Source organism: Cervus elaphus, chromosome 7 (assembly GCF_910594005.1).
Source record: "Cervus elaphus chromosome 7, mCerEla1.1, whole genome shotgun sequence".
Classification (NCBI taxonomy): Eukaryota; Metazoa; Chordata; class Mammalia; order Artiodactyla; family Cervidae; genus Cervus; species Cervus elaphus.
Window position 1 is genome coordinate 11,972,277 of NC_057821.1, and position 15,600 is coordinate 11,987,876.

General features: G+C 51.7%; 1 protein-coding gene across 3 annotated transcripts in view; it reads right to left on the reverse strand.

Annotated features, from left to right (window-relative positions):
- The window catches only part of CPNE5 (copine 5), a 103,732-nt gene that overhangs the window by 48,006 nt on the left and 40,126 nt on the right, over positions 1-15,600 (reverse strand). For 2 of the 3 annotated variants that reach the window (XM_043907317.1, XM_043907318.1), the window contains exons 4-9: positions 11,319-11,422; positions 9,844-9,883; positions 9,111-9,187; positions 7,302-7,361; positions 5,201-5,251; positions 4,857-4,920 (exon numbers count right to left, since the gene is read on the reverse strand). In XM_043907317.1, coding sequence (XP_043763252.1) covers positions 4,857-4,920; positions 5,201-5,251; positions 7,302-7,361; positions 9,111-9,187; positions 9,844-9,883; positions 11,319-11,422 — 396 coding nt within the window. The remainder of the gene's footprint in view (positions 1-4,856; positions 4,921-5,200; positions 5,252-7,301; positions 7,362-9,110; positions 9,188-9,843; positions 9,884-11,318; positions 11,423-15,600) is intronic. The other variant, XM_043907319.1, reaches the window with a different exon arrangement.

Consider the following 15,600-nt stretch of genomic DNA (forward strand, 5'->3'; position numbering starts at 1 on the left):
TCTTGGTGATGAATCTAGTCTTTGTATTTTCAACAGTCGGGAACATGTTATTTTTTCAGCATCAGGAAAAATGTTTTTGTTTTGTTTTCTTTCACTCTGCTTGTTGTTCTTGTTGTTAACGAGAAAGATGATTTCTAAGACCAAAATATTGCAAACTAACTTTTTTAAAAGTGTGATGTCTGGGACTTGCCTGGTGGTACGGTGGATAGGAATCTGCCTGCCAATGCAGAGGACATGGGTTTGATTCCTGGTCCGGGAAGATCCCACAGGCCATGGAGCAATGAAGTCCGTGTCCCACAACTACTGAGCCTGAATGCCTAACTACTAACTAAAGCCCACATGCCATAGAGCCTGTACTTTGCAACAAGAGAAGCACCGCAATGAGAAGCTGGCGCACTGCAACTAGAGTAGCCCCTGCAAGAAGAGAAAGCCCACGCACAGCAACGAAGACCAAGTGCAACCAAAAATAAATAAGTACCCGCTCTTCCTTTAAAAAAATAAAAAATGAAAGGGTGATATCTGAATGCTGATTATTCATCATGCAGGACGCATAGCTGTGCTGACCACACACACACACACACACACACACAAACACAAAATCTTTCCCAAAGATCAACCTGCATATTTTGGGTCTCAGGAAACCTTCACCACTTCCCCCACTTCACCTTACCTCTTTCTTCCTATCTTTCTCCCTCCTTCTCCTGGAATCTTCCCAAGACTCCCATATGGAGACACTGGGCTCTCTCTGAAGTTTGTCTTTAAAACAATGAGAGTTCTGACTTTATCAGGGTTCAAAGCTAAGCTCCCCATCCACAAAGTCCCACACCATCTGGCCCCCACATTCACCCACACCCTTGCGTCTCTGATGTCACTCACTATTGTTTTCCTGCTCCTTCCTTTACGAGAGCTTTGGTATTCTTTGTCTGGACTGATCTTCCTCTAGGTAGTTGCAAGGGCTCATTGCCTCACCTGTATGTATTTTGGCATATTATGTGGTATGTCCAAGAATTTTCCTTCAGGATAGTAAAGAGTGCTGTAAAATATTTGTCATAAAAAAGAGGCAGTGGGTCTGACAGGAGTGATGACCCTACTGTACAGTGATTGCTGGCTGGCAATTTCTGTCTTTCATACAAAATTGAAAACTTTGGGAGGGCATGAACTGAGCATATTTAATGAAATGAAATGAATGAAAACATGAGCAGGCGTTGTTGTTTTTCAGTCACTGTCGTGTCCGCCTCTTTGTGACCCCACGGACTGCAGCACACCAGTCTACCCTGTCCTTCACCATCTCCCGGAGCTGGCTCAAACTCATGTCCATTGAGTTGGTGATGCCATCCAACCATCTCATCCTCTGTCGTCCCCTTCTCCTCCTGCCCCCAATCTTTCCCAGCATCACGGTTTTTTCTAATGAGTCAGCTCTTCGCATCATGTGGCCAAAGTATTGGAGCTTCAGTTTCAGCATCAGTCCTTCTAATGAATATTCAGGATTGATTTCCTTTAGGATTGACTGGTTTGGTCTCCTTGCTGTCCAGGGGACTCTCAAGAGTCTTTTCCAACACCACAGCTCAAAACTATTAATTCTTTGGTGTTCAGCCTTCTTTATGGTCCACCTCTCACATCCATACCTGACTACTGGAAAAACCATAGCTTTGACTATACAGACCTTTGTCAGCAAAGTAATGTCTCTGCTTTTTAATATGCTGTCTAGGTTGGTCATAGCTTTTCTTCCAAGGAGCAAGCGTCTTTTAATTTCATGGCTGCAGTCACCATCCGCAGTGATTTTGGAGCCCAAGAAAATAAAGTCTGTCACTGTTTCCATTGTCTCCCCATCTATTTGCCAGGCTGCTGATACCTAGAAGGGGATGGGGAGGGATAGCTACCAGGTGAAGCTTTGACTTCCTTGACTGGTGAGAGGTGAGTCACATTCTTGCCAGTGTGTGCAGGGACCTGACTGGATGGCCTTGAGAATGCGCATCTGGTCAGGGACTCCTGGCTCCAGAGCGAGGCTGTCTGGCTGCCTGGCAGGCCTAGGGGCAGCTAGGGGTCTGGGAAGGGGAAGCCTAGGAGCTAGTCACCACCCACACCCACAACACCCTCCTGCCTCTCTCTACAAGTCCAGCCACTCATCAGGCCTACTAAAGGCTACTGGCCTGACAAAGCCCATAGCTGTTCCACGTGCCATGAAGGTTCAGAACTTCACTGGGTGAGGGAAACACTCCCAGACCCCAGGCTTGGGTTAGAATCCTGCAATCTTAGGCAGGCCACTCCAACTTCTCTACATCTGGACACTGGGTCACTCACACCTACCCAGCCCTGAGTCCCACGAAGGTGAAAGTGTTAGTTGTTCAGTTGTGATCCCTTGGACTGTAGCCTGCCAGGCTCCTTTGTCCATGGGATTTTCCAGGCAAGAATACTGAAGTGGGTTGCCATGCCCTTCTCCAGGGGATCGTCCAGACCCAGGGATAGAACCCCTGTCTCCTGCATTGCAGGCAGATTCTTTACTGTCTAAGCCATCAGGGAAGCCCCCTGAGTCCCATGGTGAATGATCAAATAGACTGTCAACATGAGAGTCTTAATCAACTGTGAGGACTATGCAAATATTGGTCAGTATTACAGGCAATAATCACTGTTTTACTGCTGACCATAATGAATTCTTTGGTGATTCGGAGGCCCTTCAGGAGATTAAGCTCAGCCTTGTCAACATCAGGTATCACCAAATAATATCTGGGGTCAAATTCTGATTGTTGGAACTTTCTTGGTATTTAAATTCTCGATGAGAAGGGCTTTTCTATAACCCATCAAAGCATGCTGGTGACCCTCTGGAGTCAACTCTAATCCTTCTCTGGTCCCTGCCCGCCCACACCATCCCCATGGATGAAGGGAGGTTTTGTCTGCTCCAGGAGAATATATTCATTTGAGCAGGAAGCCCAGCTCTGGTGAAAAACCATCTCTCAGACTCCACCTTCTTCCTTTGATCCTCCTACTGAATGCTGGGATGACAGAAGCAAAGCCGATCAGATGTAATTATTTTAATTCAGCCAGATGCTGGGAATTAGTCTCTTTTTCCTTGCAAGTATTCTAGGGAAAGACAGAACTCAGCCAAAGATGCCCCCAAAGAAAAGGAGCTGACAATCTCAAGAGGAAGGGAGGGAGCCCCCCACCCCCATTTGCTCTGAAACTGCTTAAATCAAAGAAGCTGCTGCCATCCGTGGATGCGGGGGGGGGGGGGGGGGGGGGGGGGGGGGACGGCGGAGTGGGGGAGGAGGAGAGTCTAAACACACACTGTTTACCAATCCCGGAAAACTAGACCAATAGCAGCACCCAGCACCGTCTAGAGCTTTAGAATTTCCAAAGCACTTTCGTTTGTATTACTTTGTCTAATTATAAACCAGGGAGGAAGCCACCGACTGAGTTAGAAGCCTGAGGGCAAACTGGATTTAGGCTTCAGGGAATTCAGGTTCAGTCTTCCCCAGACACCCACTAGGAGGAGAGCCCCTTGGGCACAGCCACCATCACAATCTCCTTTAATCTTCACAGCAAGTCTATCAGCCCCAGCATACAGGTGGAGAAACTGAGGCTCAGGAAGCTTGAATAGAGCTCTAGTCTACATATCGGCTATGTTCTCTCCCTGAAACTCCAATACTCTGGCCACCTGATGCGAAGGACTGACTCATTGGAAAAGCCCCTGATGCTGGGCAAGATTGAAGGCAGGAGGAGAAGGGGATGACGGAGGATGAGATGGTTGGATGGCATCACTGACTCGATGGACATGAGTTTGAGCAGGCTCCAGGAGTTGGTGATGGACAGGGAACCCTGGTCTGCTGCAGTCCATGGGGTCGCAAAGAGTCGGACACAACTGAGAGACTGAACTGACTCTCTCCCTTGTGGGGACTCCAATAGTGCCCAGATCGCCAGCATATACAGGTGTAGCAGTTATATCCACATGCCCTAAACATTTGGTTTGGGCTTCTTGTTCATTCATTTACAGATTCACTGAACAGCCTCTGTGATCACCTACTGCACGCCCCGCCCTCTGCTGGGTGTACCTGTGGGGGAGGTTTAGTCCTGGGGTCAAGGTCCACCAGACCCACCGAGGTAAACAGACAAACAGAAAGCAGATAGAGCAACTGTGTTTGAGCTGATCTAGTCATTGCTGTACTTCCCAAAGAATATCAATTCTGTGCCTTATTCTCCAACTGGAAGCCCCTGAATGCAGAGTTTGGGACACTATAGCCTTGTTATTAAAGATCCTGGCTACCCCCAGCTACCCCCAGTTGTCCCTACCTCCTGCTTCTCTGCAGTCCCACAGAAGAAGCAAAACCAAGGGCTGCGTAGGACTGCAGACTCTGGCTTCCCAACATACACACACACACACACACACGCACACACACCAACCACATGCTCTCACCCCCTCAGCCCCATGTAGGGGCATCACCCTACTCCAGAGCTAAAAGTGAAAAATGACAACTAAATGCCAAGCGCCCAGCCTCCCAGACTGAAAAGGCCTCTCCGCTGCCAGTGTTGGTGCCAAGGCAGTCTTGGCTCAAGGACAAGCGAGCGTGGCCGTGACGGGGAGTGGACCAGGGCTCCCAGCCCAGCTCAGCGGCTGACCGTGGGCGAGCTTTTTCCTCTCTCTGTGACTCAGTCAGCTCAGCTCTGAAAAGGGGCGACATCTTCCAGCTCCAAAGCCGTGGACTTCTGTGACAGCCAAGGTAGACTGAAGAGCCCCGCCCTCCCCCAGTGCCTCCGAGGACACCCTGTGGTCCCAGGGTCCCAGGGAGGCCAGCCTGCCCTCCGTCACCGCCCCATCCCCACCCCATCCCCAGGTCTTGTCCTACAGTCCCTCTGCCACTCACCCTGCAGTTGCTGAGCTCCTCAGCGGACAGGATGATGGTGCCACATTTCTTCCCTGGGACACCGCTGAGAGAGGAGAAGATGAGAGAATGGAAAGTCAGACAAAGACAGAGCCACAAGCCTGAGCTCTCCCTGAATCAGCCCTCTTCATCCTCCCCTCACCTCCCCACCACCATCCAGCAGATCTGCTCCGAAGCCCCTAAGAAGACAGAGTCTCCTGTGACCTAGGGCGCTGCTTCCTGGGCCAGGCCCCCAGGCCTGGAGTTGCCCCACCCCCTGCTCCCCAAGAGCCCACCAAGAAGGGTACTGTCTGCATTGAAAGTCCTAGAAAAGCATCCAGACTCACCCGGAGGCTTCCAGACCAGTGGTTCTCAAACTTTCCATCCAGAGACCACTTCTGTGGGCAAAAGACCTCGTGGGCTAGCCACCCCACCCTGCACCCAGCTGATCCCCAGAGTCCCGGCACATCCCAGCTCTGAGCCACTCTGATCCATTGGAGGAAGGAGAGCAGTAAGAGGCAGTGAAACAGGGGGACGGGTGTACTCTGGGTGGCAGCTTGCCAGGCCGTCTCCCATGGCTCCCTCCCCTGCAACTTCTTGGCTGGGGTCTCTCTGGGGGAGAGAGATCTCGGCCAACCCTGAGGCTCCTCTAGGAGGTGGGCGGCCAGGACGTGAAGTTGGCCCCCCTCCCCCAGAGAATCCTCTCTAGGGGAGCAAGTTCCCAGGGTGGGGTTCTACCATGATCTCTTCCTTTGGTCAGGAGGGACCCCACCCCACTCAGGTACCAGCCCACCCCATTCCGATGTTTAGGACTAACCCCAGCTGGGGGGAGGTCCCAGGGCAGCCAGGGCCCCTGGGAGGGAGAAGAAAATGGCAGCTATCCAGTAGCTGTGTGACTTTGGGCTCATTACTGCACCTCTCTGAGTCTCAGTTTCCTAGCCCATAAAATGGGTGTGACTGTAGCATCCATTTTACAAAATAATATGCACACACACCATGCCTGACACGGAGGAGGCCCTCAAGAGCACCATTTCTCTCCCCGCCTGGCTCCTTTTACAACTCTGCAAAGCTGATGAAACGCAGCCCACACTCGAGCCAGCCTCAGGGCCACAACATGCTGGCTGCGGAACACATTTCGGAGAACCACTGATGGAGCTCTCTTCAGTGCCAGCTCTCGAAGGGAGAGATTCTCAAACAGAGGAGGCAGGGGAGGCAGGGGAGCTGGCCCTCTGCAGGGGGCTGATGAGATAGCCCAGATCCCCCCAGATGCGGCGGCCAGAGCAGGGCTGCAGCTGGAGTGGCCCCTGCTCCAGCCAGGTGGCCAGCCTGTCCCCCCGAGACTTGGGCAGCCAGCTGAGTAACCCAAAGCCCCGCCACCCCCATCCAGCCCTGCCTGCTGGTAAAGATTGATCTGTTTGACCAGGGAGATAGAATGCTCACACCAGCCTCCTCTGTCCAGTGTTTCTCCATCTGCTCCTCTCCTTGCCTCTTAGCCCTCATCTATTTCCGATCTCTCCTTCCACGCTCTCCAGCCCCAGTCAGCTCCCACCTTCCTGGCCTTTCTCTCTCTTGCTCTCCCTTTCTGCTTCTCTCTCTGACTCCTGCACCCTCTCCAATTGCTGCTTCCCTACTCTTCTTGTAAATTAGCATCCATACCCTTCCAGGGCTGTGAGCATCCCTAGGTCCCGTGAAGGCCCCTTTCCTACATCCCACTAATCTGATGGACAATCCAGCTACGGAGACCCCAACTTCTAGGAGCCCTCAGCAAAGGCCAGTGGCCCCTCCAGGTGGGTCCCCCGAGCAGATGCTCCCTACCCTTGTCCCCCTACCCCCTCCCAGGTGTGGACCCTCTCTCCAACCAGTAGAGGAAAGGGAAGGAGTGGGAGGGTCTTCGTGGCCATATTTACAGGAGGCCAGCCAAAAGCAGATGGTCAGGGTGGGGGCTGGGGCAACGTGGCTAGCCCACCACAGCTGGTGAGCAAATGCGGAAAGTGAGGGTTTAGCAGAATCTACTCTGTGAGGAGGCTGATGTCCAGCAGTGGAAGCACTGGAGAAGAGGGGAGGTAAAGACAAGGGAGGAGAAGGCTGAGAGATGGGAGGGGGAGAAAGCGGGCCTGGGGAGAGGACAGGAAGGAAGAGGGCCCAGTCCTTGCTGATGCCCAGAAACAGCCCCTACCTCTCAGCCCCACCCTGCTCCCCGAAGTCCTCTGACCCCTGGGGCTGGGAATGCTGGAGCTCTAGCCTGGGTGGGGGGAAGGCCAGCTGCAGAGTGAGTGGCCCCAAGTGTCTGGGTCCTTCAGGAGGGACCCAGGACCCTGTCCGTGCCCCTGAGCAGGACTGAAGAAGGCACAGTGGTGGGAGCGGGGACGGGACCAGGACCCTGAGGCCCCCTTCTGCAGAGCTGGCTGAATGTGAGGACTCCAGGGCCAGAGGTGTCTGGTGGCCTACCCGTTGGACACAGCCGGCATGGGCTTGCCTGTCCTGGAATTCAGGCTGAACGCTCCTATTCTGTGGAGAGAGAAAGAGCACGCTGTGAGCTGAGTATCCCCGTCCTGAGAGGCCAGCGCTCTTGGCATCATCAAGATTCTTGGAGACCGGTTTCTGTTCTGGATCAAACATCAGAACAGGTCCAAGAGCCACAGGCCAGGGGAAGGAGAGGTATTCTTCCCAAACCTAACAAGGTGACGCTCTGGGCAACTTCACCTCAGAGGTTCTCAGAGTGTGGTTCCCAGACAAGCCGCATCACCTCCCCTGGGGCTGCGTCAGACATGGAAATGCTCGCGCCATCACCTGGACCTGGGTTGGAGCCCAGCGGTCTGTGCGAAATCCGCTCTCCAGGGGATGCTGATGCCTGCTTCAGTTTGAGAACCTCCACGCAGCCTCTCTGAGGCTCGGTGTGCGGGCTGGGAAATGGGGAGACTGACCTCGTGAGGTCACAGAGATGAAACACTGTCTGGCCCAGAACAGACACCCCTTGAAAGGAAGCCATTCATAGGTCTAGCCAGAGGAGCAACTAGACTTGGACATGGGAAAGCTTCAGTGGGGGAAGTAAGTCCCCTCCTTCACTAGCACCCTGCATCTCCACATTTTAGATCCTGTTTGACCTTTAAAGCTCCTCCCACTGGCTCCTCCCCAATCCAAAGTCTTTCTCCATCCCCTCCCCCGCCGGAAGGTGTGCCCCCCACCCCTGGAGGGCCAGGGGGCAACACAGGAAACAGACCCAAATAACTCATGTGCTTTTGACCCAGGCAGTTGGGAGCTAAGAGGGGCAGACACACACTCACTCCTGGGACCCAAATTCTATAAGCTTCAGAGCCCTCAAACATGGGATTACTCCCTAGGCTCAAGAAATGATAGCTATTTATCACTATATTCTGTGAAGCCAGAGGAGGAGACCATTTCGGGGACAAGGAGGACTTTCTGGGGGCTCTGAAGTTTCCACACAGTTATTGGGGGTTAGAGACAGGACCTGGGAAAGAGACCAGTCCCCTCCCCCCAATAACACATTCTGCAGTTATGGATCATGGTGAGGGGACAGTGTCCAGTGTGAAATTGGCAGAAGCAGGGGGGCGGGGGGAGCTTTTCTGCCCACCCTGCCCTGTGACCTGGACACATGTTCCAGTTGGCAGGCCTCTCTTGCCTGGTCCCTGCTCCTGGGGCTTCCCGAGGAACAGGGACAAGAGAGGTCACCCCACTGCCTGGCCAACCTGGCTGGTCCCTGAAGCCACCCCCAGGCTCCACTGTGAGAAGCCTTGGGACTCCTCATGGCGGAGCCTGTTCAGTGTAATAGTTTCCCCCTAAAGCGCTGAAAACCCTATGATGCAGGGGCAGGGTGGGATGGGGAGGGCTTTGCCATTGGGACAATCTGAAGACTACTCAATGTAAGCAGATCCCTAGGTTCAAATCCTAGCTCTTCTACTTCCTAGCTATGTGGCCTTGGGCAAATCACTTCCCTCTCTGGGCTTCAGTTTCTTCCCCTGTATAATGATGGGGTCGGGGGTGGGTGAGGACTAGATGATGTCTCGGGCCATTCTAAAGAATGTGAGGCTCTAATAAGTGAGCCGAGGTCCCTCCAAGATAATTGGGTTAAAAGTCCTGCAAGGGCAAGGCTCTTTCAGTCTCCGTATTTCCGACTGCCCATGATGACTGGCTGATGGCTTGCCCCTCCCCTGAGCCAACCCTCAGCAAGGATGAACAGGAAGTTGGACCATCGCTGAGGAAGCAACCCAGACAGGCTCCACTTCCCTGTATACTTACGTGAGGGACTTCTCCAGGCGGCTCCCAGGGGACCCCACAATCTCTCCAAGGGTGCAGAAGGCCTGGCCCAGGAAATCCTGCACATCCAGGTGCAAAAAAGACCACTGTCAACCACTAGGCTCACAGTCATCCTACTTCCCCCATCACCCCACCCCTGGATATATGGGGGCTCTGAATTGACAGGATATCAGACATTTGGTGTATGTGCTTGGCTGAGGAGCCAATGGGGCGAAGCTACCATCTGTGGGGTTATGACTCAACGCCTCTAAGTCAGAATCCCGCCCAGGCGGAACGATACGGCAGCCCCGCGGGAGCCTCTGTTGGCCTAGGATAGCCGGTCCCCCGCCGTCCCTGCCGGCGGGCCGCGCCCGCCGCGCGTCGGGACCGGGGTCCGGTGCGGAGAGCCCTTCCTCTCGGGACACGGGGCGCGGCCGGAAAAGCGGCCGCCCCCTCGCCCGTCACGCACCGCACGTTCGTGGGGAACCTGGTGCTAAACCATTCGTAGACAACCTGCTTCTGGGTCGGGGTTTCGTACGTAGCAGAGCAGCTCCCTCGCTGCGATCTATTGAAAGTCAGCCCTCGACACAAGGGTTTGTTAAAAAAAAAAAAAAAAAGAATTGACAGGATATAGCGTCAGACACACACTCTGTGTCATAGTGAAACCCAAGGCCAACTCAGAGTTTGGCATTTAGGAGACTTTCAGAATTGCTGGGCAGGCACTGGCAGAACTCACGTGTTTGGATAAATCAGGACTCTTGGAGTCAACATCATACCTGCAGGGAACACAGAGAGACGGTGAAGGCAGCTGGGGCAGCCTGCCCTGAACTGTCTGGCTTCTTGAGCTAAGCCAGAACCCATGCTCTCCCCAAACCAAGCACTAATGCAGTGGACATTCCTGGGAGTAATAGCAGAGAGATACAAATGGGAGCCTTCTAAAGTGCTAGACCTCGTGTGTCTTTTGATCTGGGTGATAAATGGATATCAGAATGCATCATGGGGTAGGGTTCTTAGGATTTGGGCACTTCACTATATATAAGTTGTGTTGTTGTTGTTTATCCAATAAGTCATGTCCAACTCTTTGCGACCCCATGGACTGCAGTCCTCCAGGTTCCTCTGTCCGTGGGATTTCCCAGGCAAGAATACTGGTGTGGGTTGGCATTTCCTTCTCCAGGGGATCTTCCCAACCCAGTGATCGAACCCACATCTCTTGCATTGGCAGGTGGATTCTTTACCACTGAGCAACCAGGGAAGCCCATATATAAGTTGTGTATGTGTTAGTCACTCAGTAGTGTCTGACTCTTTGCAACTCCATGGACTGTAGCCTGCCAGGCCTCCTCTGTCCATGGGATTCTCCAGGCAAGAATACTGGAACGGGGTGCCGTGCCCTCTTCCATAGGATCTTCCGAACCCAGGGATTGAACCTGTGTCTCTTGTGTCTCCTGCATCGGCAGGCAGGGTCTTTACCAGTAGTGTCATCTGGGAAGCTGACTTCCCTGCAATGGGTTGCATTGACTGCCCTGGCCCTCAAGTCCTCCTATTGCTCCCTCCACGTTCATCTCCTTTTACTGCATTTTTTTCCTTTGCTCCCTCTTTGCCAACCCCTTTTCCCCACTTCATCCACAATTCTCTGGGGGCACAGTCCTTCCTAACCACCCTACATCCTGAACAAAACAACAAAACACTCCTCCACCTACTCACCAGACTAAAACCCCACTGTCACCCTTAACCTCAGGAGAGGGGGGCACTAGGCATCCTTGTGATGAACACACAGATGCTTTGAATCCGGTCAGCCAGGTAACCCCTGCAGGAGGGGAAACTGGAGGGGACACCGCCCCCAGAACCAGCTTTGACAGAGGGAGAGTTCACTGGGGACTTGGGCTCCCTGGGGGTAGAACTGGAGTTGCCCCCAAGATCTTCTTCAACCACCCGCCCCAGAATCAGGTAATTGCCCAGTGCGCTTCCACACTAGACCAAAGCGGGGTGCCCTTGTTCCCTCTCCCCACCTCTCTTCCATCTCCTGATGTGCGTGGGGCTGGCCTTCAGCTAAGAGTCCCTTTTCTCCCAGGTCAACCCTGGGCTTCCTCTGATGTGACAGCTCTCCTGCCTTCCCGAGTGAGAAAACCACTGCCCCAACAACAGGTCCTGGAGCCCCACCTCCCCACCGTGGTTCCCTCCCCAGCTCCAACCTCAGCACCATCTTCTACTTACAGGTCAAAACGGAGGTTCTGCTTCTCCTCGAAGAAGTAATCCACGATGAACTTGCGCACAAAGTCGGGATTGAGTGTGTTGTCGATGACCTCGGTGCGTCCAAACTGCAAGAGGAGAAGGGGCGTGGGTCTCGCAGCCTGGCTGGAGGGACAGGGGAGCACTGGACTCGGAGCCCCTCAGTCCTGAACCCGGTAGTAATGGAAACCATGCCTCGTCCAGCCCCTGCACCCCCCCATCCCCTAGTCAAGGAGAGAGCTCCCTCATCTAACAGCGGAAGCCATCTACCTCTGGTTCTAATTGCCACTGCCATCCCTTTAACTCTCCCTTTCTTTACATAGGTTCCACTCAAGTGAGGTAGTGTTTTTTTTGTTTTTTTGTGGGTTTTTTTTGGCTTGTGGGATCTTAGTTCCCCAATCAGGGATCAAACTGGGATCTTTAGCAGTGAAATCACAGAGTCCCAACCGCTGGATGGCCAGGGAATTCCCAAGTGAGATGGTTTTGATATCTGGACATCTGAGCAGGCCCCTCACTTGCCCACCTCCCTGCCTTTGCCTATGCTGTGTCCTCCACCTGGCTTCCCCTTCTCGGCCAATGGCAAGTCCTTCACTCTTTCAAGGTCCATTGTTAATGCCGCCTCCTCCAGGAAACCGTCCTGATTCCTCCAACCAGACAACCCTCTGTGAGCCACCACTGAACTCGCGCTACCTCTATGACTACCTTCCTTCTCGGACTGATTTCGATTTAGGCATACTGATTTGATGCCCCAATGGTAAACGCAAGGCAGAGACAGGGGCTGTGGGATCTCTGAAGATCCCTTCTCCTGCTGTTCATGCCCTTGTGTAATCCTCTCCCCTTGAACGTGGGCTGGAGCCGATGGCGAGCTTCTAATGAAGATTGGACTAGAGCACAAGTCACTTCTGAGGTTATGTTATAAATGACTATGGTGGGACGTCCCTGGTGGTCCAGTGGTTAGGATTCTGCCTTCCAATGCAGGGGACACAGGTTCGATCCTTAGTAGGGGAACTAAGATCCCACATACTGGGGGGAACCTAAGCCTGTGATCCACAACCAGAGAAGCTCCCACACCACAAGGACCACAACAAAGACACAGCACAGCCAGAAAAAAAAAAGACTTTGGCTTTGTCTGGGGCACCTTCCCTCTCCCTCTCACTCACTGTGATGAAGCCAGATGCCATAGTGTGAGCTGACCTATGGGGAGGCCCATGTGGCAAGGGACCACCCCTGAGAATCTGAATCCTGCCAAAAACCACTGAGTGAACTCAGAAGGGGATCCTGCCCCAGCCCAGCATTGAAGGAACTGAGGTCCTGGCCAACGCCTTGACCGAAGGCGTTGTGAGAGACCTTGAGGCAAAGGATTCCACAAAGCTGAACCCAGATTCATGACCCCATTGTTTAAGTGGCTAAAGTGTGTTAGTCTTTCAGTTGTGTCTGATTCTTTGCGATCCCATGGACTGTAGCCTGCCAGGCTTCTCTGTCCATGGAATTTTCCAGGCAAGAACACTGGAATGGGTTGCCATTTCCTCCTCCAGGGGATCTTCCCAACCCAGAGATGGAAGATGAGTCTCCTATGTCTCCAGCATTGGCAGGTGGATTCTTTACCACTCAGCCACGTGGGAAACCCCATGTGGTTTCCCATGCTAATGCTTAAGGACTCAGCTCCCCAGAAGTCCAGCTCTCTAACTCCGATAGTTTGCCTCATATCTCTATGACTGCACTCACCACATGCCCTAACCATGATCTACTGTTTTCATCCCAATAGAGCTTCTCAAGCAACGGAAGGATCCAAGTTTTCCTCATCTTTCACAGATGATTATAGCACCAGCAGCTGCTGTAAACACTTTGCACTGTATTCCCTTAATTAATCCTTTTATGGTAGGCGTCCCTATTTTTTTTGGAGAAGGATGTGGCAACCCACTCCAGTACTCTTGCCTGGAAAATCCCATGGACTGAGGAGCCTAGTAGCTCCTAGCCTAGTAGGCTACAGTCCATGGGGTTGGAAAGAGTGGGACACGACTGAGTGACTTCACTTCACTTCACTTCCCTATTTTATGGATGAGAAAATGAAAGCACTGAAAAGCCAAGTAATTTGTCTAGAGTCGCAAGGCTAATAATTGCTGACTTCAGGCATTCTGGCTCACGTTCTCTAAGCGTGTTGCCCTACATGTAAGGTTCCGAGAGCAAGGACGGCAGAAGCCCACTGCTCCCAGTGACTGGTACAGAGCAGCTACTCGTTGTTGAATGAAGTAAGATTGAAGGAGGGAATGGATGACAGGGTTTGAGTTCCAACTTTATCACAAGCTGATTATGTGACAAGATCAGAGACTTTCAAGGCCTCAGCTTCCTCATCAGGAGATGGAAAATAACATGACTTGTTCTGGGACTACCCTGGTGGCCCAGTGGTTGAAAATCAGCCTACCCAACCTGAATGGGAGGGGAGTTTGGGGGGAGAATGCATACGTGTCTACGTATGGCTGAGTCGCTTCGCGATTTTCCTGAAACTATCACAGCACTGTTAAGTGGTTATAGCCCAGTAAAAGGTTTAAAATAAAATAAAAAAGAATCTGTCTGCCAACGCAGGGGACATGGGTTCGATTCTTGGTCTGGGTGAGGCAACTAAACCTGTGAGCCACGGTTACTGAGCCTACACCCTGCCCACGAGCCATAAGAGAAGACACCATAATGAGAAGCCCGCTTGCTGCCGTTAGAGAAAGCCTGAGCACAGGAAACAAGACCCAGAGCAACCAAAAATAAATAAACAAAAACACTACTTGTTCTGCTTGTTTCGTCGAGTTATCCAATTCAATTCAATTATGAATTCAACTGTTTTTAAGCACTTATAAAGCAGGCCAGGCAGTGCGGTGGGTCCTGGGCTACAAAGATAAATAGAATATGAATCCTATACTTCAAGACTCCTCTGTCATAGGTGAGACAGCTCAGACACAAATAATAACTACAAGACAGCGTGAGAACAGTCATCACAGAATTACACGCAAAGGTCTAAGGCAGGGTGCGCTCCTCAGGCTGGGGAAGCATGGGAGTCATCGAAAGGTACCAAAAAGCAGATCACTGGGTGTCCTGTTTCACATACCAGTCCAGGTATGTGATTACATAGAGGTCTGCATCTTTCATTACCCTCTGAGCTTTTTTACAACTCTGTAAATTACAGAGAGCATAACGTAATGCAAATGATTCTTATCCACAGAAATGCAAATGAATTTCCCTCAGTGGAATGCAATTGATTATTTGATTATTACCCAGTGGATTTGCATCTATTTGTAAATTCATCTCAGCATTCGTGATTGTGTATGTGTTCGTGTTGTTGGATTTGAACCAGTTATAACATCTTACTGGTTCCCTCATTAATGAATAAGTTGAACAAAATTTTGCTATGTGTTCAATGTATATTTCTGTGGGAATCATTATTTTATCTTTAAAAAATGTATCCTTTAACAAGAGATTATTTTCAAAATAACCCATGCTCGGAATTCCCTGGTCATCCAGTGGTTAGGGCTCTGCGCGTTCACTGCCAACGGTGAGGGTTTGATCCCCGCCAGGGGAAATAAAAATCTCACAAGGCTTGAGGCAGCGTCAAAAAGAACAAAAACAAAACCCATACTCAAGCCCTACCACAGGCCAATTAAATCCAAATCTCAATGGGTGGGGTCTGAACAACTGTATTTTTAAAAAGTTCCCTACATAATTCTAAGGTGCAGATGGTGTTAAGAATCGCAGATTCTCAGTAGGAACACAGGGTCTTCCCAGGTGGCACTAGGGGTAAAGTACCTGCCTGACAATGCAGGAGACATAAGAGACGCAGTTTCAGTCCCTGGGTCGGAAGATCCCTGGAGGAGGGCATGGAAACCAACTCCAGTATTCTTGTCTGGAGAATCCCACGGACAGAGGAGCCTGGAGGGCTACAGTCCATAGGGACAGGACTGAAGCAACTTAGCATGCATGCAGGAGGAAGGAAGAAAACTAACATTTATTGAGCCCCTTACTGAATAGTCAGTAGATTAAGTGGATCTTTATAGTTGAGGTATTTCAAATCCTAAGAGATGATGCTGTGAAAGTGCTGCACCCAATATGCCAGCAAATTTGGAAAACTCAGCAATGGCCACAGGACCGGAAAAGGTCAGTTTTCATTCCAATCCCAAAGAAACGCAATGCCAAAGAATGTTCAAATTACCTCACAATTGCACTCATCTCACATGCAAGCAAAGTAATGCTCAAAATTCTCCAAGTCAGGCTGCAAACAGTACAT